The sequence below is a fragment of the Scylla paramamosain genome, unplaced genomic scaffold (genome assembly GCF_035594125.1).
Source record: "Scylla paramamosain isolate STU-SP2022 unplaced genomic scaffold, ASM3559412v1 Contig60, whole genome shotgun sequence".
NCBI classification, from domain to species: Eukaryota; Metazoa; Arthropoda; class Malacostraca; order Decapoda; family Portunidae; genus Scylla; species Scylla paramamosain.
Genome location: NW_026973725.1, coordinates 445,001 through 472,500, shown reverse-complemented (window position 1 = coordinate 472,500; position 27,500 = coordinate 445,001). Strand labels below are relative to the sequence as shown.

At 40.2% G+C, this 27,500-nt stretch overlaps 2 protein-coding genes across 9 annotated transcripts in view; both read left to right on the top strand.

The window, feature by feature from the left end:
• Positions 1 to 8,209, top strand: part of LOC135098407 (uncharacterized) — a 23,407-nt gene extending 15,198 nt beyond the window's left edge. Inside the window, exons 7-8 of one of the 3 annotated variants that reach the window (XM_064000746.1) lie at positions 5,570 to 5,629; positions 7,125 to 8,209. In XM_064000746.1, the coding sequence (XP_063856816.1) occupies positions 5,570 to 5,629; positions 7,125 to 7,234 (170 nt within the window). In that variant the 3' untranslated portion in view covers positions 7,235 to 8,209. Of the gene's footprint in view, positions 1 to 4,888; positions 5,224 to 5,569; positions 5,630 to 7,124 lie in introns of those variants that run through there. The other 2 variants (XM_064000747.1, XM_064000748.1) reach the window with 2 other exon arrangements.
• Positions 8,210 to 8,589: 380 nt separating this feature from the next.
• LOC135098403 (uncharacterized) overlaps positions 8,590 to 27,500 on the top strand; it is a 64,961-nt gene continuing 46,050 nt past the window's right edge. For 2 of the 6 annotated variants that reach the window (XM_064000732.1, XM_064000737.1), the window contains exons 1-3: positions 15,044 to 15,184; positions 17,774 to 17,935; positions 19,404 to 19,485. In XM_064000732.1, the coding sequence (XP_063856802.1) occupies positions 17,894 to 17,935; positions 19,404 to 19,485 (124 nt within the window). In that variant the 5' untranslated portion in view covers positions 15,044 to 15,184; positions 17,774 to 17,893. Of the gene's footprint in view, positions 8,717 to 8,738; positions 8,920 to 15,043; positions 15,185 to 15,627; positions 15,803 to 17,773; positions 17,936 to 19,403; positions 19,486 to 27,500 lie in introns of those variants that run through there. The other 4 variants (XM_064000734.1, XM_064000736.1, XM_064000733.1 and 1 more) reach the window with 4 other exon arrangements.

The window sequence follows — 27,500 nt, the reverse complement described above, 5'->3', positions numbered from 1 at the left end:
TGTGTGACATGGGAGAGGATGAGACGGTGGAACATGTGGTGCTGGAGTGTGTGAAGTATGCCAGAGACAGGAATGAGATGATGCAAGTGATACTGACTGAGTTAGGGCATGATAGGAATGAAAGAGTGGAGAAGACAGGAAAGGAATGGATGGTGTTGTTGCTGGGTTAGCAGCTGGTGGGGGGGGGGGTTAGCAGCTGGGGGGGAGGGTGAGAAAAACTGGTGGAGACGTCTCAGAACACCTAACTTCATAGAAGCTGTTTTAGCTAGAGATGAGATGTGAAGTTTCCAGTTTAGATTATAAGTAAAGGACAGACCAAGGATGTTCAGTGTAGAAGAGGGGGACAGTTGAGTGTCATTGAAGAAGAGGGGATAGTTGTCTGGAAGGTTGTGTCGAATTGATAGATGGAGGAATTGAGTTTTTGAGGCATTGAACAATACCAAGTTTGCTCTGCCCCAATCAGAAATTTTAGAAAGATCAGAAGTCAGGCGTTCTGTGGCTTCCCTGCGTGATAAGTTTACCTCCTGAAGGGTTGGACGTCTATGAAAAGACGAGGAAAAGTGCAGGGTGGTATCATCAGCGTAGGAGTGGATAGGACAAGAAGTTTGGTTTAGAAGATCAATAATGAATAATAAGAAGAGAGTGGGTGACTACATTAAGCAAAGAAGTTAAGCTTTTTAGTGTTCATCTGAGCGTCCCCCTCCCCCCCCCCCCCTCTCTCTCTCTCTCTCTCTCTCTCTCTCTCTCTCTCTCTCTCTCTCTCTCTCTCTCTCTCTCTCTCTCTCTCTCTCTCTCTCCACACATACACATCACTCACACGCCCCCATCACGTCACCTCACAACTCCACATCACGACAAATTAGTCACGGAGGCGGGAAAAAAGCCAGGCACAGGAGGCACGCGGAGGAAATAAATAAATGCGTAAGCAGGACAAAAAGCCGAGCGAGCCACCACCAGCCTGCGTGTGGTGGTTCTCAGGGCCAATTAGGTCCCGCTGAATCGCTCCCTAATTGCTGTCTGGGAATATGTACGACTGTGGTTGTGGTTATCTGTGATTGTTGATGTTGTTGTTGTCGTTGTTGTTAATGGTGATGGTGGTGGTGGTGGTAAAAAAAAAAAAAAAACGTATTTTAGTATATACGTGTGTTTCGGTAAGAACAAATTGCTTGTAGTTGTTGTAGTGGTAGTATGTGTAGTAATAGTAGTAGTAGTAGTAGTAGTAGTAATAGATGCTGAAGGTGTTATTTTATTTATTTATGATTTTTTTTTTTGTAAGCATTGGAAGCTCTTCTCTCTCTCTCTCTCTCTCTCTCTCTCTCTCTCTCTCTCTCTCTCTCTCTCTCTCTCTCTCTCTCTCTCTCATTCATTCATTAATTCATGGTTCATTAATTTAAAGAGCTTTTCTTTTCGTTTACTGCAATTTTTTTCTGTTTTGCTTTTTAATGTTCGAATTATATACTAAAGGCTGTAAAGGATGTAATTGTGTGCAGTTATTCTATGAGCTAAAATTATAAACAAACTTCTCTTTTCCTTTTCATTTTTTTTTTCTTTTCAGTCTTTCTTTTCATTTTCATTTTTTTTTTTTCAGGCATTTTTTTTTCTTTTGTCTTATTCTTTGTTTCTTCTTCCTATCTTCCGTTCACTCACCCTCACTCAGTATGTCGTCTGCATGAAGTTTCTCTCCGCTCGTCCTCACTTCTCTACCACACACATCCCTCACCCCCACAACTCCTCCATCTCTCCTCCTCCTCCTCCTCATCCCTCAGGCCCTTTTTCTTCCTTTTAGTCTTACACCTCTCACAGTTATCTTTTTCACTGCTCTTCCTTGCTCTTGTATCCATTACTTTCTTCAGACTGTCTAATTATTCCATTCCTAGTTTTTCCATCCTTTCTTTCCCCGTCCGTCCACTCATCTCATTTTTGGTCTTCCTTTGAGTCTTACACCTCTCACAGTTCTCTTTTTCATCGCGTTCTTGATCTTCACAATCTTTCTTATACCTAACACTCGCCTCACTTTCCATTCAATTCCTACTTGTTATTTCCTTCCATTTTTCACCTCTTTTCCTTTTAACAGGCTCTAGTGGAAGTTACTGGTGTTGTTTTAAGGGTGTTTTGTAGATTCCAGTGATGGTTTAGTAAATATTGCGCATTACCAGTGGGGAAAAGACTTTTATGAGCCTGATTAGTTATTTCGGAACTTTTGAAAAAAATACCGTAGTTATCCTTTTCACCATTCCTTCTTCTCTCGTTTTCTTCGCTGGGTTAGACATTATTTCTGCTCTATGTTCTTAATTTAAGTTCTTCCTTTCACATCTCTCTCTCTCTCTCTCTCTCTCTCTCTCTCTCTCTCTCTCTCTCTCTCTCTCTCTCTCTCTCTCTCTTTCTCTTGCCCTATTTCTTATCACTAATTATTGTACCATATCTTTCCTCACAAAAACTGCCATTATCCATCTTGTGAACTTTCATTTTCTTTCTTTATACCTTATTTCCCTCTTCTCTCTCTCTCTCTCTCTCTCTCTCTCTCTCTCTCTCTCTCTCTCTCTCTCTCTCTCTCTCTCTCTCTCTCTCTCTCAGTTTTTTTTCTCTCAAGTTTATGGTTGTTTATTCTTTTAATTTCACCACCTCTCTCTCTCTCTCTCTCTCTCTCTCTCTCTCTCTCTCTCTCTCTCTCTCTCTCTCTCTCTCTCTCTCTCTCTCTCTCTCATATTTTTCTTTTGTATATTTTTTCGATTTTCTCTTTTTATCTGTTATGATCTATATATATATATATATATATATATATATATATATATATATATATATATATATATATATATATATATATATATATATATATATTTTTTTTTTTTTTTTTTTTTTTTTCTTTTTTTTTTTTATTTACCAACGTATTTTCCGCCAATGAGAGAGAGAGAGAGAGAGAGAGAGAGAGAGAGAGAGAGAGAGAGAGAGAGAGAGAGAGAGAGAGAGAGAGAGAGAGAGAGAGAGAGAGAGAGAGAGAGAGAGAGAGAGAGAGAGAGAGAGAGAGAGAGAGAGGAGAGAGAGAGAGAGAGAGAGAGAGAGAGAGAGAGAGATGGGGAGGGAGTAAGATTATGTACGTACACACCCTATAAAAAAATAAAAAATCTAGAGAGAAAAAACAAAACAAAACAAAAATGACTAAACGAATACAAATTGTCAAACAAAAAAGTAATTCACTGAAAAAAAAAGGTTCTGACTCTCGAGGGAAGCCAGGAGAGAGAGAGAGAGAGAGAGAGAGAGAGAGAGAGAGAGAGAGAGAGAGAGAGAGAGAGAGATCGTATCCTACAAACCACGGCCTCAGGAAGCCAAGATCTCATGCATTTCTAACTTTCCTATTTGAGCAGGATACAGTATGAAGCAAACCGCGCCGAACCTTCCCTACACCCTCCTGCAGCGCCCCCGGCAGTAGAGGAGACCCTAAACCTTAAGTAACCTCACTGAACGTAACCTAATCTAACGAAATGTAACCTAGTCTAACGTAACGTAATGTAATCAAACTTAACGTAATAATGACATTGCTACTACTACTACTACTACTACTACTACTACTACTACTACTAATAATAATAATAATAATAATAATAATAATAATAATAATAATAATAATAATAACAATGATAATAGTAATAATAATAATAACATCAACAATTAAAGATATATCCACCAACAAACCATTTGCACATACAATAAACATCAGGAAAAATTGTTGTCTTAGTTTACAATAATTATTTTGCACTACTATAAATACAAAATAATAAAAAAAAACAAAAAAAAAACACAAGTAAAACAGATAAGATCATTTTAAACATTAAGAAACGCAACCTAACTTAACCTAACCTAACCTAACACCTCACAGGACGCTGTAATGCTAACTCCACTATGATTAATCCTAGTCTTGCTTCGGGAGTCCTATACATACATTCCTTACGTCCGTCCTCCGCAGCCAGTCTATTGAAGGGCCCCGTGATAGGATCTGGGCGAGGGGGCGGGGCGGGAGTGAATATCTTACGCGGAGGGTAGTTATCGTACATCACTCCCTCGGTAATTACAGGAAGATGTTCGTTTCATGCTCTCTACTAACGTGTTTTCGGGTGATCTCCATTACTCTTGGCGCTGCAGTGTTTACAGACGTCTCTATCGAGGTGGTGATGGCTGGCTGGTTGGCTGATTGGCTGGCTGCATGGTTGACTGGCTAGCTGGCTGGCTGGCTGACTGACTGACTGACTGGTTGGCTGGTTGTCTGGCTGAGTTGCTGACTGACTGACTGACTGGTTGGTTGACTGGCTGACTGGTTGACTGGGTGGCTGACTGGTTGAGTAGTTGGTTGGTTGGATGGTTGGCTGGTTGACTGGCTGGTTAATTGGCTGACTGGCTGAATGGGTGACTGGCTGACTAGCTGGTAGACTAGCTGGATAGTTAGTTGAATAGATGGTTAGTTGACTGGCTGACTGGTTGACTGGTTGACTGGCTGACTGGCTGGGTGACTGGCTGGCTGGCTGGGTGACTGGCTGACTGGCTGACTGGTTGAGAAGATGCATGACTAAACGTTGACTTTTTTTTTATTTTTCAGTATCTCTTGCATATTTCACTGTTTTCCGTCTCCTTAGTCATGCTACCTTTGTTGTCTTGCTCTTCATTCTACCGTCTTTATTTCTCTTTTTTCACTCGAGTACCTCTCTTTTCTTCTCCGTTTTGCTCCTTCTCTCTTCATCGTCTTCATTCCATTAGCTTTCTTTCTATTTCTCGTTCCCTCTCTCATCTTCACTCTCGCTACCTCTCTTTTTCCTCCTTCTCATTCCTCTATTTCTGTTTCTCTTCCTCCCTCCCTCCCTTCCCCTTACTCCCTACCTCTCTTGTTGTTGTTGGGCAGGTAGGACACGATTTGCCCTGCCAACGGGCCGGGTTGCTGCTGCTACTACACCGAGCCTAGCATTAGAGGCAAGGAAGGACGGCAAGCAAACATGATCACCCAAGCCTCTCTTCTCTTTCTTCTCTTTACTCTCATTCCCTTCCTCTTCTTTACTCTCTTTACTCTTCTTTACTTTACTCTTCTTTACTCAAATCCTTCTTCTCACTTTCTTTTCTTCTTCTCTTCCTTTTCTTCACTTCAATCCTCTTCTTTACTTCTTCCTCTTCCTCCTCACTCTACTCTTTCTCTTCCCCATCCTCCTCCCCCTTCTTCTCCTTTGCTCTTCACTTCCTTGATTCGTTTTTTTTGTTTGTTTTTTCGTGTACATTTCACACACACACACACACACACACACACACACACACACACACACAGTCTCTCTCTCTCTCTCTCTCTCTCTCTCTCTCTCTCTCTCTCTCTCTCTCTCTCTCTCTCTCTCTCTCTCCACACACGTCTCTTTGTGTTCAGTGCACGCCTCGCCCCTTATCTCCCCGCCCCTATTGCTGTCGCGGACCTGAGGGCGGCCTCTATTTACTCTTAAAAGGCAAGTTATCAGCGGTGTTCCTCAGGGTTATGTTCCGTCACCTCTTCCCTTATTCATGTCCATCATTTCTTTACCTCCCCGTCGTGTCTCATTTGCAGGGTCGCGGTGCTGTGGATCTGTCGCGGTGGTGAGGGCGGCGGCTGTCCTTCAAAGGGGCCGTAAGTTGTCGGGTTGTTGTGAGTGGTGTTCCTCAGGGTTGTGTATGTGCTGTCATCTCTTCTATTACTCATGTGTATCTTCATTTTTTTTTCTTTTTTCCCTGGTACCTTTCCGTCATGTCTCATTTGCTGCTTCACTCATCTCTCTCAGTAGGACCGTGGCGTGTTGAGGTGTTGAAGTGTTGAAGTGTGTGTGGTGTTCCTCAATCTACCTAGTGCTGTTATGGTTTTTTTTCAGTGTTTTCGCCATTGATACTTGCTGCCTAATGTATTCCTCCGCTTTGTCCCCTTACTCCCGTACATGAACTATTATAAATGCACGGGAGAGTAATAAGATAAGAGACAGGCCTAGTATGCTCAGTCTTTCCTCCATCATTTATCTCCTCCACTTGACGTATTTTGTTAGTTGCCCCCATTACTTCCTTAAAAAAAAAAAATGTGGAGCTATTTATCATAACGGTGGAGAAAATAGGAAGAGAAATATTTATTTATTTATTTTTATTTACATATTGATTAATTTATCAATTTATGTAAGAGGGGCTCCGGGCAAGGACAACAAAGGATCTGAAAATAAAAAGAAAAAACCCACTAAGGGTGCCAGTCGCCAGAAAGTAGTTCAAATGAATTATCCGAAATTATAAGAGAAATTATTATTCAGTCATCAGAAATACAACAGTGATTCTTTTAGCCGCCAGCAGATAGATTTACCTGTGATTGAGAATCACTGGTGTAGAGTTACAATATGAAAGCGGAAAAACAAGACGTAGCTAATTATTAAAACCGATTAAAGCAAAGTCTTTGAAAGCCGTTGGAAAGAGAGAACTCCCGCCACAATGCCGCGTCACGTTACAATGTTGCTGTTTCTGTTTGTCGTGTGGTTTTGTGGCCTCGGCAGCAGCTACTGATTGAAGACATGCGATCCTGTTCCTCCCTGTGTAGCGCTGCAAACCATGAATCATTCAACGTATTACTGGGGACTTGCTTTTAACCCATTCAGTACTGTCTACAATTTTTCGCCTTCAAAAGATAATCCGTTATTAATGAAGATGAAAACGTGAAGACATAACTATGCAAATAACAAACTAAACCTGATTATAAAAATGGTCATCCAAAACTTGATAAAACCACTAAACTGTATACAGAATATAATGAAACTCATACCACGGCGCTGAAAGGGTTAATCATGGTAAGAGGAGTCCATGTTTTAAGGAACACACCACATTCTTAAACGTCACGACGCCTTATCTTCCAGAGTAACAACAGCTCATGCAAACTTCAAGACATTTCTTTAATTCTGGACAATTCCCTTGGTCTTTGGAAACTGGGACCTTCAGTAGGTCTTTACCTTCTGCCTTTCTGTAGCTCTCGGCCAGAGACTTTCTTACATAAAAAAAAAAAAAAAGTTATTCTATTTTTCCAAGGCAGTTTTCGTGATTCTGCATCACTGAAAAAAACACCCACGAGAACCCGACTAATCATCCCTGTGGTCTTTCAGAACACTCCTCGCAAGAAACCAAGACGTTCAAGAATATGGGTCATGGCCTGCACACCTCCTCTGCACCACTCCAAGGACACGACCATGTAGCAGAGCACCAAGGAAAGTAAATAGTCCTTGAGGAACACCAAATCGCTCCTTCCTATCCTACTACCAAACAAGATAGAATGATACTCTTGTCTTGTCTTGTCTTGTCTTCTGTTGCAAGATAGTGGAGTGTGCTAGTTTTCACTCGGATGAACCTTCCTCTTCGGCCATCCAGAAGCAGAGGGAAGAAAAGGAAAGTCCAGCCCATCACCTCTTGCTAATGGAGACCCAGAGAGACACCTGAACTGGGCCCATATACTAAAAAACTTCGCTCTCTCACCAGGTAAAAAGCTACGAAATCACAAGAGAACACAAAGGAAGACAAACAGCAACAAACCTTGAAGTTCTCACTAGGCTGTATGTATAACTATCCTACACTAACTATTAACGAAAAAAACAGGATAGGAAAGTAGAGGGCTGAATAAGCAAAGCAGAACGAAGACAAACACCAACAGATCTTAAGGTCCTGACTAAGCTGTATGTGTAACTGTCCTTCACTAACTACGAGTGGAAGAGACAGGATAGCAGAATAGAAGGCTGAATAGCAAAGAAGAAGGTTGGTTAGCAAAGTAAAATAGAGAAATATTCTTTCGGATGATAGAAGGCAGGGAAGAGAGGAAGGGATGGTGCATAAATGAACTGGAAGATAAGAATTGATAGAAAAAGAGATTAAAGGTTGTGAAATTAATCGGTTGTGTAGCAGGATAATTTTTCGGCCGACGAAGGGAAGGGAAGACAGGAGAGGATGACGGACAGGTCGTAAAATTCGTTGTTTTTCGAACCCTACAGAGATGATTAGACAGGATCTCGTCAATATTTATCTTAACTGTGATGTAATTTCCTTGTTAAACTACTTCCAAAACCATAAAAAAAATCACCGTTGAAAAAAAAAAAGATGAATAAAACAATAACCTCCATCAGGGCACACTGAAGACGCTGGGAAACACGATGTACACAGACCATCTTCACCAGTGTCCTGCTGAGACTTGGCATCAAAGCTTGGTTGTTTCTTTCACATGTGCCACGATTTGCAAAGCTGTATGTTAATTGTGTAACTTGAATGGATAAACTAAACTTACACAGGGAGGTAAAACAGCATTCGTTCTAAGGTAATGGTATATCCCACACCCGAGATTGTGCTTAGTAGTCAGCTCGTTTTGCCATGGGTCTTGTTCTCTACTTGATGATGCTTGCTAAACATATTTCTAACACTTTATTAGTTGGCTTGATAACACATAAAATGACGTAAAGATTTTTTTATAGTATACCAAGTTTATTTATTTATTTATGTGTGTGTGTGTGTGTGTGTGTGTGTGTGTGTGTGTGTGTGTGTGTGTGTAAAATTAAGTCAGCTGGTGAATCTGGCAGTTTTCCTAACCATTCCGAACGCTCCAGATTGTGGCGTTCGGTTGGGAATGATTTGGTGAAAGCAATCGAGGCAGGACGACAAAACGTTTAATCAGGAATGCAGTGTCTGGAGCAGGGGCGTCTCGTCCCGGGCACAGGTAAGGCAGTGGTTTCCAGACACCTGGCGAGCGTGTGGCCTCCTGACTGAATGACCGGAGGCGTGGGCCTTTGTGCTGCCATTACTGCCGCCACCCCCCCCCTACCATGGCACGGCACTCTTGTGGGGTGGCCGGCAGCTATGGCTATCTCTCTTAAGTCCATGCGTGCTGTGGTGATGGCAGTGGTCCTCCTGGCTCAGCTGGTAAGACGTGTTGTGCTAGTGATCAGACGATGGTTTGATTCCAGAGAGAGAGAGAGAGAGAGAGAGAGAGAGAGAGAGAGAGAGAGAGAGATTCCTTCTGTACCAAGACATCTGTTTAATTTCATTTTGTTTATCATTAGATGATTTGATTAACTTTACCATGATTTATTTATTTATTTATTTATATTTATTATTTTTTTTATATTGACGGGTTAAAAATCATATCTACTTACTCATCCCCTACAAGTACATCTTTATTTGCTGTATTCCAACTAACTAATGAATGCGTAAAGTTCATAAATAGTTAGTAGTACTGCGTAGTAAACAGATTAATGGTTCAGATGAATGTCTCGGTGCCTCGAATCATGAGTTAAGGGAGGTATACTTACGTGTTTCCTCCTTTCCTCAGCCGTGTCTGGAGGCGCCTTGATGCTCCTCTTTGAAACTGTCCAAGACCCGTATCCTCAAGCGCTTTGTTTCTCGCTGGGGCTGTTTTCTAAGGCCACAGCGATGACTAGTAGGGTTTTCAAGGGTGTTTTTCCTACTCGTTAATCTATCACTAAAATCATGAAAACACTCTTGAAAACCCTAATAACATCCTTTTACAGTCTGTTGTAAGTAAAGATAAGACACTAAAAAATTTTGAAGTACGAGATCAACTAGAATCATAATAACACCCTTGGAAACGCTAATGACATCAATTTACAGTCTATTAAAAGTAAAGATAAAACACCAAAACGTTTTGAAATGCGAGCTTCAGACAGGAAAAAAGAGAGAAGAGGCAGAGTAAGAGTAAGGCAGAGAGTTCCAAAGTTTGCATGACAGGTAAACTCACTCTTACGTTTTCTTCCTATCCCACGTACACTCAGTCACCTAATCAATCAGCCAGGTGAGCCAGACAGGTGCATAACTAAACCATTACTACTTGTTCGAATCCTGCTTTTGGGCTGTGATTCGAACCCAGTATCTCACGTGTGTGGCTAGAGGCGCTCACCGCTCCGCCACTGAGGCAGAGCAAAGGTTGGAATTGTTTGATGTTGATTTAGGGCTTTCGAAACTCACAGGAAGGGATTGGAATGCTTCAGGGAGTTCGTATCCCGAGGCTTTGAGATCAAACTCATCTGTATTATCTTTAGAAATCCGCTTTTTTTTTTTATCGTATCTGTTACCTTTCTTTCTTATCTCTTCCGTGTCTGTCTCCTTTCCTTATTTTCTTGATATCTTCCGTCTCGTCTTGTTTTCTTTTCTTCCTCTTCGTCTCTTTAGTGTGTACTTGTTCTTTGTTTTCCATTATTCCTTCCATCGTCTCTTCTTCCTACTTTCTTTCTCTGCTTCTTACTTTTTTCTTTACTTCAGTCTGTTTTTTTTAAATCCCTTTCTTTCTACTTTTTTTTTTCTCTCTTACTTCCTTTCTTTCTTAATCGGCTTATGTACGCACAACAAACTATCCAATCCAGAGAGTGTACCATTGGACGCCCCCGCCGTCAAACACTTCAGTTACGCTGAATAAGTAGATGGTGGCTAGATGGACACACACACACACACACACACACACACACACACACACACACACACACAGCTAGACGGATAGATAAATAGACAAACAGATAACTTTATTGAGCGTCAGATCACACACGCACACGCGCGCGTGCGCTCAGGATCCAATATGTTCATCCCATCGTGTCTGGTGCAGCGGCTGTGGTGAGTGGCAGTGACAGCGGCGTGGTGCAGCGGGTGTGGTGAGTGGCGGTGACAGGCTGGGTGATGATGCTCTGGCCAGCCTCGCCCTCCCCACACGCCCGGGATGACTCTGATCGTGTAGTGTAGTACAGGCGAGTATGGCCCGTGTTCAGAAACGCTTTGCTCTCTCTCTGCGACTATTTTTAAAGGCCACAGAGGTAATTAGCCGGGTTCTCAAGGCTGTTTCTCCTTTTAATAATGTAGAAATTCCCTTAATCTGTCACTAAAACGGTAAAAAAAAAAAAAAAACATTAAAAACCCGTGTAATTTCAACTAGAGCCTTTGAAAGAAGTGGAGGTGCGGCATAGAAGTGTTTCAGAACACGATCCTATATATTCTGCACTCCTTTCTAGTGTATTTTTTTTTTTTTTTTTTATGTAGGAAGGATACTGGCCAAGGGCAACAAAAATCTAATGAAAAAAAATTGCCCACTGAAATGCCAGTCCCTTAAAAGGGTCAAAGCAGTGGTCAAAAATTGGTGGATAAGTGTCTTGAAACCTCCCTCTTGAAGGAATTCAAGTCATAGGAAGGTGGAAATACAGAAGCAGGCAAGGAGTTCCAGAGTTTACCAGAGAAAGGGATGAATGATTGAGAATACTGGTTAACTCTTGCGTTAGAGAGGTGGACAGAATAGGAGTGAGAGAAAGAAGAAAGTCTTGTGCAGCGAGGCCGCGGAAGGAGGGGAGGCATGCAGTTAGCAAGATCAGAAGAGCAGTTAGCATGAAAATAGCGGTAGAAGACAGCTAGAGATGCAACATTGCGGCGGTGAGAGAGAGGCTGAAGACAGTCAGTTAGAGGAGAGGAGTTGATGAGACGAAAAGCTTTTGATTCCACCCTGTCTAGAACAGCAGTATGAGTGGAACCCCCCCAGACATGTGAAGCATACTCCATACATGGACGGATAAGGCCCTTGTACAGAGTTAGCAGCTGGGGGGGTGAGAAAAACTGGCGGAGACGTCTCAGAACACCTAACTTCATAGAAGCTGTTTTAGCTAGAGATGAGATGTGAAGTTTCCAGTTCAGATTATAAGTAAAGGACAGACCGAGGATGTTCAGTGTAGAAGAGGGGGACAGTTGAGTGTCATTGAAGAAGAGGGGATAGTTGTCTGGAAGATTGTGTCGAGTTGATAGATGGAGGAATTGAGTTTTTGAGGCATTGAACAATACCAAGTTTGCTCTGCCCCAATCAGAAATTTTAGAAAGATCAGAAGTCAGGCGTTCTGTGGCTTCCCTGCGTGATATGTTTACCTCCTGAAGGGTTGGACGTCTATGAAAAGATGTGGAAAAGTGCAGGGTGGTATCATCAGCATAAGAGTGGATAGGACAAGAAGTTTGGTTTAGAAGATCATTAATGAATAATAAGAAGAGAGTGGGTGACAGGACAGAACCCTGAGGAACACCACTGTTAATTGATTTAGGAGAAGAACAGTGACCGTCTACCACAGCAGCAATAGAACGGTCAGAAAGGAAACTTGAGATGAAGTTACAGAGAGAAGGATAGAAACCGTAGGAGGGTAGTTTGGAAATCAAAGCTTTGTGCCAGACTCTATCAAAGGCTTTTGATATGTCCAAGGCAACAGCAAAAGTTTCACCAAAGTCTCTAAAAGAGGATGACCAAGACTCTGTAAGGAAAGCCAGAAGATCACCAGTAGAGCGGCCTTGACGGAACCCATACTGGCGATCAGATAGAAGGTTGTGAAGTGATAGATGTTTAAGAATCTTCCTGTTGAGGATAGATTCAAAAACTTTAGATAAGCAGGAAATTAAAGCAATAGGACGGTAGTTTGAGGGATTAGAGCGGTCACCCTTTTTAGGAACAGGTTGAATGTAGGCAAACTTCCAGCAAGAAGGAAAGGTAGATGTTGACAGACAGAGCTGAAAGAGTTTGACTAGGCAAGGTGCAAGCACGGAGGCACAGTTTCGGAGAACAATAGGAGGGACCCCATCAGGTCCATAAGCCTTCCGAGGGTTTAGGCCAGCGAGGGCATGGAAAACATCATTACGAAGAATTTTAATACGAGGCATGAAGTAGTCAGAGGGTGGAGGAGAGGGAGGAACAAGCCCAGAATCGTCCAAGGTAGAGTTTTTAGCAAAGGTTTGAGCAAAGAGTTCAGCTTTAGAAATAGATGTGATAGCAGTGGTGCCATCTGGTTGAAGTAGAGGAGGGAAAGAAGAAGAAGCAAAGTTATTGGAGACATTTTTGGCTAGATGCCAGAAATCACGAGGGGAGTTAGATCTTGAAAGGTTTTGACATTTTCTGTTAATGAAGGAGTTTTTGGCTAGTTGGAGAACAGACTTGGCATGGTTCCGGGCAGAAATATAAAGTGCATGAGATTCTGGTGAAGGAAGGCTTAAGTACCTTTTGTGGGCCACCTCTCTATCATGTATAGCACGAGAACAAGCTGTGTTAAACCAAGGTTTAGAAGGTTTAGGACGAGAAAAAGAGTGAGGAATGTACGCCTCCATGCCAGACACTATCACCTCTGTTATGCGCTCAGCACACAAAGACGGGTCTCTGACACGGAAGCAGTAGTCATTCCAAGGAAAATCAGCAAAATACCGCCTCAGGTCCCCCCAACTAGCAGAGGCAAAACGCCAGAGGCACCTTCGCTTAGGGGGATCCTGAGGAGGGATTGGAGTGATAGGACAAGATAAAGATATGAGATTGTGATCGGAGGAGCCCAACGGAGAAGAAAGGGTGACAGCATAAGCAGAAGGATTAGAGGTCAGGAAAAGGTCAAGAATGTTGGGCGTATCTCCAAGACGGTCAGGAATACGAGTAGGGTGTTGCACCAATTGCTCTAGGTCATGGAGGATAGCAAAGTTGTAGGCTAGTTCACCAGGATGGTCAGTGAAGGGAGAGGAAAGCCAAAGCTGGTGGTGAACATTGAAGTCTCCAAGAATGGAGATCTCTGCAAAAGGGAAGAGGGTCAGAATGTGCTCCACTTTGGAAGTTAAGTAGTCAAAGAATTTCTTATAGTCAGAGGAGTTAGGAGAGAGGTATACAGCACAGATAAATTTAGTATGAGAATGACTCTGTAGTCGTAGCCGGATGGTGGAAAGCTCGGATGATTCAAGAGCGTGGGCACGAGAGCAGGTTAAGTCATTGCGCACATAAACGCAGCATCCAGCTTTGAATCGAAAATGAGGATAGAGAAAGTAGGAGGGAACAGAAAAGGGGCTACTGTCAGTTGCCTCAGACACCTGAGTTTCAGTGAGGAAAAGATGAGGTTCAGAAGGAGAGGTGGTGTTCTACAGATTGAAAATTAGATCTTAGACCGCGAATGTTGCAGAAGTTAATGAAGAAAAAGTTGAAGGGGGTGTCAAGATATATATATATATATATATATATATATATATATATATATATATATATATATATATATATATATATATATATATATATATATATATATATATATATATATATATATATATATATATATATATATATATATATATATATATATATATATATATATATATATATATATATATATATATATATATATATATATATATATATATATATATATATATATATATATATATATATATATATATATATATATATATATATATATATATATATATTTATTTATTTATTTATTTATAATGTTGCCCCTCCGCTGGCGTCTGATGTGAAATACTTCAGGAAATGTGGTTCTGGGGTACGATTTTATTCCTTCAAAGTGTGTTCTGCTAAGATTTTATCCTTTATAAACGTGTTCATGTTACGGTTTTTCTGTCTTATAGGTTTGGGTGAAAAATAAGTGGTTTTAATTTCTTATACTTGTTGATATATATATATATATATATATATATATATATATATATATATATATATATATATATATATATATATATATATATATATATATATATATATATATATATATATATATATATATATATATATATATATATATATATATATATATATATATATATATATATATATATATATATATATATATATATATATATATATTGCCTGGTATGATTATAATGGTTTATTTATTTGTTAGTTCATTTAGAATTATCTACGATGTTGGCCTGAATACTTAGAGAGAGAGAGAGAGAGAGAGAGAGAGAGAGAGAGAGAGAGAGAGAGAGAGAGAGAGAGAGAGAGAGAGAGAGAGAGACCCAGCTGATTTTGAATGGCCTTGAGTGAGGCGTTGCATGTAAGACAAAAGGAAAGATAATAGTGATGGATTAATTCCAGTCTCAAAAAAGAACTATAATTCATAGTTTCGAACCATTACTTAAAGATATGAAACACATAAGGATTGAGTCACTTCATAATTTAAATTTAATCGTTCATTTGACTTTGTCCTATTGAAGCTTTAGGCCCTTATTATTAACTCATCACATGATGTATTTAAACATTTTTACATATTCGTCAGTATAGTAAGAGGTGGATAGTTTTTGACCGATCCCGTGGGTATATTGTTTTTAAATATTCAATCGAAGACGTTTGGAGAACGTCAAACTTTTCTTTGCCACAGAGAGAATGAGAGGACGGGTAAGAGCTGTTGCTGGTTATATAATTATTTTTATTTTTATTTTTATTTTTCATGTTTTAATAAGCTTGCTGTTGTCGTAGGTTATAGTAATCGTAGATAAGACTTATAGAATGATCGCCAGTCAGTTAGGGAGGGTTAAAGAAAACTGATTCTTGGCCAAAAAGAGATGACGTGGGAAGGAGCTGCTGCCGGTGATATAATTAATCTTTCTAAGTTTCAGTGAGCTGTTGTCGTAGGTTACCACAATGATAGATAAGCGCTTGATAGTTTTGATAAGTATCCCTTGACAGGAAATATTTCAGGAACACTTGCTAATGTTATGAGAGGACAGAGTTGATCCACGCGGCCGTTTTCTCGTCATAACCAGAGATGATTAGTGTTATACGACTCTTATATACTTTGATTTTCGTGTGTCAGTGCATCATGTTGGTCATCTTGTTAAGTAGCTTGGGTAAAGTTGAGTGAGGAATGAGTCTGCAGCGTAGGATTACTGAGACTGACGTGGCTTGGTTGAAGCGAAGTGTGGTGTCCTCCGTGGTGTGCTGTGGTCAGGTGTTCTTTGATGTGTGGTGTGTGGTGTGGTGGTGTACTGAGGTATAGTGGGGCCGAGATCTGGTGTAAGTGTGGTGTGGTGTGACTAAGGTGTTGTGGGTTTATGTGTAGTGTGGCGTGTGGTGTGGTGAGGCCTAGACTTGCTTCAGGTTTGGTGTGGCTGAGGTATTGTGGGGTGTGGTACGTGGTGGTGTGACAGGTTGTGTGGTGTGTGGTGTGGTGTGACTGTTGTGTGGTTCGTGGTGTGACAGGTGAATGCAGATGAACAGCACAGTGCATTGACACACTCCCTGTAGTACATGAAATTTCACTAAACCTGTCATTATACTTCATGAGATTTATGAGTCCATCCTTTGAGTGGCATTGTGTCCACTTATGCACCATTGTATTGCATGGGTGGAGTTTGTTAGCCTGATTGATCACACAGCATGGGAGGACAGAGGTGGGAGGGTAAGGCAAGGGAGGGGAGTAGAGGGGACAAGAGGAAGCTAAGCTAGGATGTGATTAAGGCATCTTGTATATACATATTTCCTTGGTCCTGCATCTCCTCTTATTTTTGGGGGGCTGTTACTGACAATAACTACATTATTCACTTAGGTGATGGCAGGAAAAATTTGTTGTGACGTGCATGACAGGGTAGGTTTGATTTAAGTCAAATTATTTAAGCTTATTTAAATTATAGTAAAAAATAATTATTTAAATCAAAATTAAATATACTGTATCCAAAATTATTGAAATGTTACATTGGGTCAAATATCTAATGATTTAAATTATATATATATATATATATATATATATATATATATATATATATATATATATATATATATATATATATATATATATATATATATATATATATATATATATATATATATATATATATATTATTTTTTTTTTTATTGTACTTTTATGTTTGATTGGAGTTCCACTTCTTTTTCTTTGTATTTATGTATAGTTACTTTAACCTAACAGATCTGATTAAGCTATGATTTTTATGTGAAAAACTCCTCTTGGGTAATGTATATTAAAGTACAGTTTCATTTAACACTGGCCAAGTTTGATACAAGAAAATGGCCTCATAAGACTGAAACAAATAGTTACTGGAACAACCCCTAAACCCCTAAAGGACAGGAACATCCCTCATGGACACCCCTCCAACCTGGGCTGGTTTTGACAATTCAGTGAAAATAGGTCATGTTCCATCAATTTCTCAACTCTGCTTTGATCAACTACTTAACATGTAATAGCATCACACTTATCAATTCTTCCTCTTCAATCTTCTGCCACCGTGAACTTTGGAAAATTTGAAATTTGAAATTATAGGTCAACTATAGAAGCCACCTGCCTCTACATTGCATCAACTATAGACACCATCCACCCTATAAAGGTTAAACCAGTAAAGTGCCTGGAAGGCGATTGACGAGCAAAGCTGTCAGTAATGAAACAGTGGAAGCACCCTGCAGATTGTGCACTTGACTAATATTCAGATCACTCTAGCAAAAAACATTGCAAGAGTCGAATGGTTGTGCTATGTACTGTTGGATAGGAAATTTCATTTTGTGTTTATTGGTGTCCACTTTTGTTGAGACAAACAAAAGTTGATGAAAACCTGCAAAAACTGAAGTTTGGTTTACAAAATCCCAATTTTGACACTCTTCTACTTTTTACAAGTTACCCTTTGACTTCAGCCAATAGAAGAGATGAAAGCTATATCATATAAAATTGATAGAGTTGTGTTGTCATATGGTGCAAATTTTGTTACAATCGGCTATGTTGTTGAAGAGATATTAGTGTTTGAATAGTGTTATAGTTGAGCTGGGCTGGATCAGGCAGCTCAAAATGAAACAACAATCTCCTTAGAAAACTTTGCTTTGCCTGTAATAAAAGAATTGATTTATATGAAAAATCTGATGTAAATCAAGTAAATAGATTTTTTATTTTATTTGTTTTAAATCATGATTTTATTCAACTCTTGTACAAATATGTTTTGTTACTTTTGTTATGTTAGTTTTAATTGCAATGTTGCTTTCAAGGGACAAGAATGTACAGCAAGAACTTGCAGAACTCGGACAGGAGTGAATTACTGGATCTGAACACCTGAGTAGGTAAAGAAGCACAGCTGCACAAGCAAAGAAGAAACACTACTACCATGAATGCCCAAGACTTGTATGACAATGTGCTGCAGGGAAGAGAGTGTAAGTCATTTCAGTTCAGTGATGATAACTTCTCACCCAAGTCTAACCTGGCTGTGTCCCCACACTACACCACCCTCTCTGGCACTCCATGCCGATGACTCTCACTCTCCTCCAGTACTTGTGACACGCCTCGGTCCAGCCTCTTTGACTCAACTGAATTTTCAATCAGCTTATCACCAGACAACCATGGTTCCAACTGTGGGCACATTTATCCCATAGAACGATCACATTCAGAAATGGGTGCCAGTACTGTGGAGACCAAACTCAGGAAACTGGATCCACTCAGGTCATCCTCTGACCCAGAGATGAATTGTTGCCACTCGGAAACTCATGTCTCTATAATGAAGGCTTTAAACAAAAGTTATAAACGTGAAGAGAATCTCACTGGTGACTTCTCCAAGGCTCTGTTGCTTCCTATCCTTGAGATTGGGAAACACCCAGACCTTCAGTCTATAAGTGTTCATACTCTAGCTGATGTTATTAAGGGCAAGTACAATGATAAACTTGCCTCTGCAGAATTATTGACTGTAGGTACCCGTATGAATATGACGGAGGGCACATAAAGGGGGCAGAATTGTGGCACTTGCCAGAGTTAGTGACTCAGAACCCGAGAGCTAAGAAAGGTGTTTCACTTATGCCACTATAAGGCCTTCCTTGAGCTTATTTCATTATTTTCCCTATATCATTCTCTCCATCTTATGTTCTACAGTCCCTCCTTTCTAATGCATGAGACTTGCATTGCTCAAACTAAACTTTTTATTGGGCTTATTAGAAATTAGGTCATTTATTGTTTAATTGTGTTATTTTACTGAGGATGTTTAATATTTTCATGTCATTCATCCATTAACAAACCTTTTTATTGGCTTTATTAGAGATTAGGTAATTTATTTTATTTAATTGTGTTATTTGACTGAGGTTGTTTAATATTTTCATGTCCTTCATTCCTTCCTGTCAAATTCATTAACCTTGCAATGTTCAGACAACACTTGTATAGTGTGAATACTTTGGTATTTTTTGTTTTGTTTTACTGAGATTGTTTAATATTTTTATATCATCCACAAATTCACAAAACTTGCAATACTTAAACAAAACCTCTAATCTGTGGATTGGAGATCAGGCATTCTGTTCTGTCTTACTGTGTTCTGTTTTACTTATATAATCTGTGGATTGGAGATCAGGCATTCTGTTCTGTCTTACTGTGTTCTGTTTTACTTATATAATCTGTGGATTGGAGATCAGGCATTCTGTTCTGTCTTACTGTGTTCTGTTTTACTTATATAACCTGTGGATTGGAGATCAGGCATTCTATTCTGTCTTACTGTGTTCTGTTTTACTTATTTTCATATGTCCTGTCAAATTTGTGAGACTCACAATACTCAAACAAAATTTGCAATGTATGGATTGCAGATTAGGTATTTTATTCTGTTTCATTGTGTTCTGTTTCACTAAGATTATTTAATATTTTCAGCCCAAGAGTGACACCACCATTGATGAGAAACCCGAGGACAACCTCTGGCTACAACTGGGCTTTACTGTGGACTCTGAGACAGGTAAGCTTTGGTGATCATTAGCTTTAGTCATCAATACTTAATTAGCATTGGTGAAAACTAGTGTGCATTCTTTCATTTATTTTTAAGAGGTGGCCATTTCTGTGATAGTGGTGCCTTAAGCTGACTAATGTTCTTTTATGTAGAGAGACAAGAATATGATGTACTATCTAACAATTTAATATTGTCTTAGCTAAGTAAATGCTCACAATTGGCCAGTTATAAAGACATGGTCATTTCTGCAACAGTAGCATCTCATGTTGACTGAAGTTTTACCATCTTAGAGAGAGAAAAAAAAAGGATGCATTCATTGTGTAGCTATTCATATATTAGCTGACACTGTGCCTCCATGATAAAGTGGGTCGTGTACTTGACTACGAATCTGTGGGCCCTGATTTGAATCAGGGCTGGGGCAGTTGATGCATAGTTCACCCATTTGTCATCCTTTGGATTGGTTGGTAAAGACTACCTGTGGAAGCATGGGGAAGGTAAACTATGGAAATTTGAATATCCCTTACCTCTGTGTCCTTGGGTAAGGGATATAATCCATCTCAGTTTCAGTGGTGTACACGGAGATGAGGTCATGTGCAGCTATAACTTGTGCTCCCAATTTTACCTTGACCTCAAATGTATGCTCATGAATGCCTGTTTATGTCTGTGATGCACAGTTGCAGGGTCTTTTAATCAGAATGAGTATGGTATGGTCTCGTGGAATGTCAGTTCACCTATTAATGCTTAGATTTCTTCATAAATACCTCTTCTAGTGTCTCAGGCACATTGACAATCTGCTGAAGATATTGGTAATGCTCCATACTCTTGGATATCTTGGTGTTGAAGGTTTGGATCAAGGCATAAGCTAGCTAACTCTCTCTCTCTCTCTCTCTCTCTCTCTCTCTCTCTCTCTCTCTCTCTCTCTCTCTCTCTCTCTCTCTCTCTCTCTCTCTCTCTCTCTCTCTCTCTCTCTCTCTCTCTCTCTCTCTCTCTCTCTCTTGCTTTCATTAATGATTCATGATTCAGAGTCCTGCAGAAAGAGTGAAGTCTGTGCTGCTTGGCAGATGCAGATGACAAGGTTGATCTTAACTTAGTATTTTGGAAAGGGAGGATTGGCTTCGTTTGATGCTGAAATTGGCTGCTCCTGGCTTGTTCCTTACTCCTGATAGAATGAGCCAATTTCAAGTCTGGTACTCCTTCCATCACGACATTAAAATCTACTTCCTCATTCTCTTCTTTGCTTTCTCATGGTGAACTGCTGGAGACATTTGATTCTCCTTTGTTGTAAGGAGAGCTGTAGCCTCTGTATGGGAGACATTAAAGGAAGTATCCACTTTCAGTGGCTTCATATCCATAGTCTGAGTGTAACATTCTGGAGTGATATGTGGTGAAAAGATCCTTCTCTTGATCTGATCCTTAATGCAGCATCTCTGTTTGTGCATTCATGACGGTTCTCCATTCATCACTAATAAACATGACCTCTTCTTTGTTTCACAGATATCCCTCTTACATATGATGCTCTTCACACCATCTGTCCATTTCATTTCTGGTTCTCTTCTCAGCCTTACACCTCACACATCCTCACCACTTAGCCCTGTTCTTCCTCTCAGCATGCCCAAACCATTAGTGATAGGAGGTATAAAGCCCCTCAAATTGTTTGGGACTGGAATTGCTTATGGTCCTGATGTCCAAGGCACTGCACTTTATACCTCATGGTAGAAATATTTGTCCCACCTTCAGATATATTTTTCAAGTGTTTTTCTGATGCTCCAAAGGGAAGGCATGTTATTGTCATTACACTTTCTGCTCTACTCAGTCAGCCTATTCTCTTTCCACACCAGTTATCCTTCACACTTCATTGTTCACAACTGACTCATTATTCAATCCTTATGTGTTACTCCAGACATACTCTTCATATATAGATTCTTCATCCAGGATAGCCTACTAAAGTTTAGCAACTTATTTCCAGTAGGGTCCCTTTTATGCAGCAAGATGGGGCGGGCAGCACAGGAATCACTATACACTTAACTCTGGTACACAGAAATACTAGACCCTAAAATTATTTGCCAACTGTATCCATAAAATCAAAATTTAAAATTACAATGTATTTTCACTAAGACTATCATGGTTAATAATAAGTAAAATCATTTGACTCAGCAGCTCTTTCTTCATCTTGTAAATATTTCCTGAGAGATGTTTTGAACAGGTGTTTGGATTGTATGTTTTGTAAGTTTTTTGGTAATGAATTCCAGTCTTTAATGGCTGTATGATAAAAGGTATGTGCTGAGGGACCCTTTGCAATTGACATACCAAAGTTTAAATCATTGTTTCTAGTCCTAATTGTGTGGGTATTTGTTTTCCTATGGAAATGTTCTGCTAGATATGTTGGTCCTCTGTTGTTATGGATATTATGTGCATGGCTTAATTTTAATTCTTTAACCCTATTCTTGACACTAAGCATATTTACTTTTTCTCTCTCCACTTGTCCTATATGAGATCTAGGGTCTAAACCTAAAATAAATCTAATAATCTTGTTTTGACAAATTTGTAGTTGTTTTTTAGATCTACTGCTCAGTCCAGAGTACCAAGAGGAACATGCATAATCAAAGTGAGGTTGAATTAGAGAGCTACATAAGGTTTTCTTAATTTTTTGATCAAGGTCTTTTGCTTGTCTGTACATGAATTTTAACCTTGCATTTATCCTCTTGATTATCTGATTACAATTTAGCTCCCCTGAAACACACTGATCCAATTGAACTCCTAAATATTTTACTGATTTTACTCCATTTATGTCCTGACCCAAACATGTTATATTAAAATCATCTACATTTTTTAATTTTGTTTTTGATCCAACTAACATAATTTCCGTCTTTCCTAAATGCAAAGACAGCTTGTTATTTATCATCCAGGTGTTACATGATTCAAGTTCTTTTCTTAGTCTATTTTTGATAAAATCTACATCTTTGTGTGGAACAATCCACACAATCAAAATGCTGTCATCTGCATATAGCAAAAGTTTACACGAGACACTGATTTTCATGTCGTTTACATAACATAAGAACAGGAGTGGACCTAAAATGCTTCCCTGTGGTACCCCACAGGATACATTTCTGGTTTCCGAGCAATGTTCATCTATCTTCACAATTTGACTTCTTCCACTTAGATAAGAATAAAACCATTCCACTGACTCTACACCCATTGCGCTTAATTTTTCACACAAGATATGATGGTCAACAGTATCAAATGCTTTTTGCAGATCTAGGAGAGCTAGGCCTGTATACTCCCCTTTCGATATATTAGTTTTTAGTAGGTCTAACAAATGAATCAGACATGTATCTGTGGAATGACTATCTCTAAATCCAGATTGAAATTCATAAATGATATTGTTTGCTTTAAGGTAATCTGATAACTGATCATAAACAGCTCTTTCTAGTACTTTAGATATTATATTAAGGATACTAACCGGTCTGTAGTTACTGACTTCTTGTCTGTTATTCTTTTTGTACTGTGGTTTTACTCTAGCTTCTTTGAATCCTTGTGGTACTTCATTTGTATAAATTGACTTATTGATAATGTGAGTTATAGGACCTTTTTTTTTTTCAGATATCTCATCTCAGTGACATTCATTTTCCCTCTCTCCTTGGTTTCTGAGTCTCATGTTTCAGTTTCATTAAATATAGTCACCACTAATACCCCATCCTAAAAGTTTTCTTTGCAGTTATTGGAGGTAAAATACATCCATATATATATACAGTTTTCAGTCTTCCTTACACCTTTCTTGCATCATTCATTCTAATTTTCATTCATGCACATATTCTTCCATCCACAGCAACTTACAAACCTAAGCTGCTTAAAACAGGCTACTTCATATGGTCTTAATCACCTGTATCTTTCCACCTGGTTGGCATCCTCCTTGAAGAGGGTAGCCAGGTCAAGACACATACAAGATGCCTTGTCTTATTGTAGAAACAAAAATACTGAAGAGAAATTCCCTCTCCTTTCACTGCACCCCTCTCAGTTACCTTTTCTAAAAGAAGCAGTATTTTTTTCAAGGTAGCTGTAAAGTGCACAGTGAGGCTGTATCTTCCTGCCACAGAAGGGAATCTTGACTATAACCAACAGAAATGAGCAGATGACATGATTGGGTTTAGCACAACAATGCACAATGAGGTTGCTGCTTTATGTGTCTTCCTACCACAGAAGGGAATCTTGACTATAACTAATGGAAATGAGCAGATGACATGATTGGGTTTAGCACAGCAGTGCACAATGAGGTTGCTGCTTCATTATGATGGCACACTTTGCCTTATGATTACTAGTTATCTCCATATATATTATATGAATGTGAAATAGCCAGAACTTCAGCCAGCTTGAAGTACAGTTCCCTCTACTTCCATGTTCATCACTTAGCATTGCCAGTGTGTGAATTGTCTGCTGTGAACCACTGCACCTGATTCGACTTACATCCAAGACACGTTCCACTCGTTATGAGTAAGAGGGAGGGTGATGGAGGGATTGATGAGATTTGTCTGAGGTATGAGTGAAAGCAGGTGGTTCACAACATTGGCAGTGCTAAGTGATGAACATGGAAGTGGAGGGGACTGTACTGATTTGAAAATTATATGAAATTTCATGCACAGTGTTATCTCATAAGGAAACAGTATTGTACTTCACTCTAGCAGCATTGCATTTGCCTCATATGCCCCACCACTAAGTCATCCTTGGTAACCTGCCAGGAGGAGGCAGTAGACACCTGCCGAAACGATAATTACTCCCAGTGAGGTCTAAAGCACTGTTCAGGGGGTGCTGTGAACTTATCATTAAACTCAGCTGTGACCTCACTGAACGTTTCCCTTTGTGTCTCACAACACAAGGGGGCAGTCACAGCCTGCCCTCTAAAGACAACTCTCTTCCTCCACACAAAACTACAAGCACCTAATAACACACACACCCTTCACTCAAAAATTTTAAAATCATGGCGACTCCTACACCAGCCTCGGAGTCCCCATCTGGGGAGGTGTCCATAAATGTCCCCAGGTTGGACTGCCTTTCTGTCGACGACCCTAAGTGTCTTGACACCCCCCTCAACTTTTTCTTCATTAACTTCTGCAACATTCGCGGTCTAAGATCTAATTTTCAATCTGTAGAACACCACCTCTCCTCTTCTAAACCTCATCTTCTTTTCCTCACTGAAACTCAGGTGTCTGAGGCAACTGACAGTAGCCCCTTTTCTGTTCCCTCCTACTTTCTCTATCCTCATTTTCGATCCAAAGCTGGATGCTGCGTTTATGTGCGCAATGACTTAACCTGCTCTCGTGCCCACGCTCTTGAATCTTCCGAGTTTTCCACCATCTGGCTACGACTACAGAGTCATTCTCATACTAAATTTATCTGTGCTGTATACCTCTCTCCTAACTCCTCTGACTATAAGAAATTCTTTGACTACTTAACTTCCAAAGTGGAGCACATTCTGACCCTCTTCCCTTTTGCAGAGATCTCCATTCTTGGAGACTTCAATGTTCACCACCAGCTTTGGCTTTCCTCTCCCTTCACTGACCATCCTGGTGAACTAGCCTACAACTTTGCTATCCTCCATGACCTAGAGCAATCGGTGCAACACCCTACTTGTATTCCTGACCGTCTTGGAGATACGTCCAACATTCTTGACCTTTTCCTGACCTCTAATCCTTCTGCTTATGCTGTCACCCTTTCTTCTCCATTGGGCTCCTCCGATCACAATCTCATATCTTTATCTTGTCCTATCACTCCAATCCCTCCTCAGGATCCCCCTAAGCGAAGGTGCCTCTGGCGTTTTGCCTCTGCTAGTTGGGGGGACCTGAGGAGGTATTTTGCTGATTTTCCTTGGAATGACTACTGCTTCCGTGTCAGAGACCCGTCTTTGTGTGCTGAGCGCATAACAGAGGTGATAGTGTCTGGCATGGAGGCGTACATTCCTCACTCTTTTTCTCGTCCTAAACCTTCTAAACCTTGGTTTAACACAGCTTGTTCTCGTGCTATACATGATAGAGAGGTGGCCCACAAAAGGTACTTAAGCCTTCCATCACCAGAATCTCATGCACTTTATATTTCTGCCCGGAACCATGCCAAGTCTGTTCTCCAACTAGCCAAAAACTCTTTCATTAACAGAAAATGTCAAAACCTTTCAAGATCTAACTCCCCTCGTGATTTCTGGCATCTAGCCAAAAATATCTCCAATAACTTTGCTTCTTCTTCTTTCCCTCCTCTACTTCAGCCAGATGGCACCACTGCTATCACATCTATTTCTAAAGCTGAACTCTTTGCTCAAACCTTTGCTAAAAACTCTACCTTGGACGATTCTGGGCTTGTTCCTCCCTCTCCTCCACCCTCTGACTACTTCATGCTACCTATTAAAATTCTTCGCAATGATGTTTTCCATGCCCTCGCTGGCCTAAACCCTCGGAAGGTTTATGGACCTGATGGGGTCCCTCCTATTGTTCTCCGAAACTGTGCCTCCGTGCTTGCACCTTGCCTAGTCAAACTCTTTCAGCTCTGTCTGTCAACATCTACCTTTCCTTCTTGCTGGAAGTTTGCCTACATTCAACCTGTTCCTAAAAAGGGTGACCACTCTAATCCCTCAAACTACCATCCTATTGCTTTAATTTCCTGCTTATCTAAAGTTTTTTAATCTATCCTCAACAGGAAGATTCTTAAACATCTATCACTTCACAACCTTCTATCTGATCGCCAGTATGGGTTCCGTCAAGGCCGCTCTACTGGTGATCTTCTAGCTTTCCTTACTGAGTCTTGGTCATCCTCTTTTAGAGATTTTGGTGAAACTTTTGCTGTTGCCTTGGACATATCAAAAGCCTTTGATAGAGTCTGGCACAAAGCTTTGATTTCCAAACTACCCTCCTACGGTTTCTATCCTTCTCTCTGTAACTTCATCTCAAGTTTCCTTTCTGACCGTTCCATTGCTGCTGTGGTAGACGGTCACTGTTCTTCTCCTAAATCTATTAACAGTGGTGTTCCTCAGGGTTCTGTCCTGTCACCCACTCTCTTCTTATTATTCATTAATGATCTTCTAAACCAAACTTCTTGTCCTATCCACTCCTACGCTGATAATACCACCCTGCACTTTTCCACGTCTTTTCATAGACGTCCAACCTTTCAGGAGGTAAACATATCACGCAGGGAAGCCACAGAACGCCTGACTTCTGATCTTTCTAAAATTTCTGATTGGGGCAGAGCAAACTTGGTATTGTTCAATGCCTCAAAAACTCAATTCCTCCATCTACCAACTCGACACAACCTTCCAGACAACTATCCCCTCTTCTTCAATGACACTCAACTGTCCCCCTCTTCTACACTGAACATCCTCGGTCTGTCCTTTACTTATAATCTGAACTGGAAACTTCACATCTCATCTCTAGCTAAAACAGCTTCTATGAAGTTAGGTGTTCTGAGACGTCTCCGCCAGTTTTTCTCACCCCCTCAGCTGCTAATTCTGTACAAGGGCCTTATCCATCCATGTATGGAGTATGCTTCACATGTCTGGGGGGGTTCCACTCATACTGCTCTTCTAGACAGGGTGGAATCAAAAGCTTTTCGTCTCATCAACTCCTCTCCTCTAACTGACTGTCTTCAGCCTCTCTCTCACCGCCGCAATGTTGCATATCTAGCTGTCTTCTACCGCTATTTTCATTCTTACTGCTCTTTTGATCTTGCTAACTGCATGCCTCCCCTCCTTCCGCGGCCTCGCTGCACAAGACTTTCTTCTTTCTCTCACCCCTATTCTGTCCACCTCTCTAACGCAAGAGTTAACCAGTATTCTCAGTCATTCATCCCTTTCTCTGGTAAACTCTGGAACTCCCTGCCTGCTTCTGTATTTCCACCTTCCTACGACTTGAATTCCTTCAAGAGGGAGGTTTCAAGACACTTATCCACCAATTTTTTACCACTGCTTTGACCCTTTTATGGGACTGGCATTTCAGTGGGCATTTTTTTATTAGATTTTTGTTGCCCTTGGCCAGTGTCCTTCCTACATA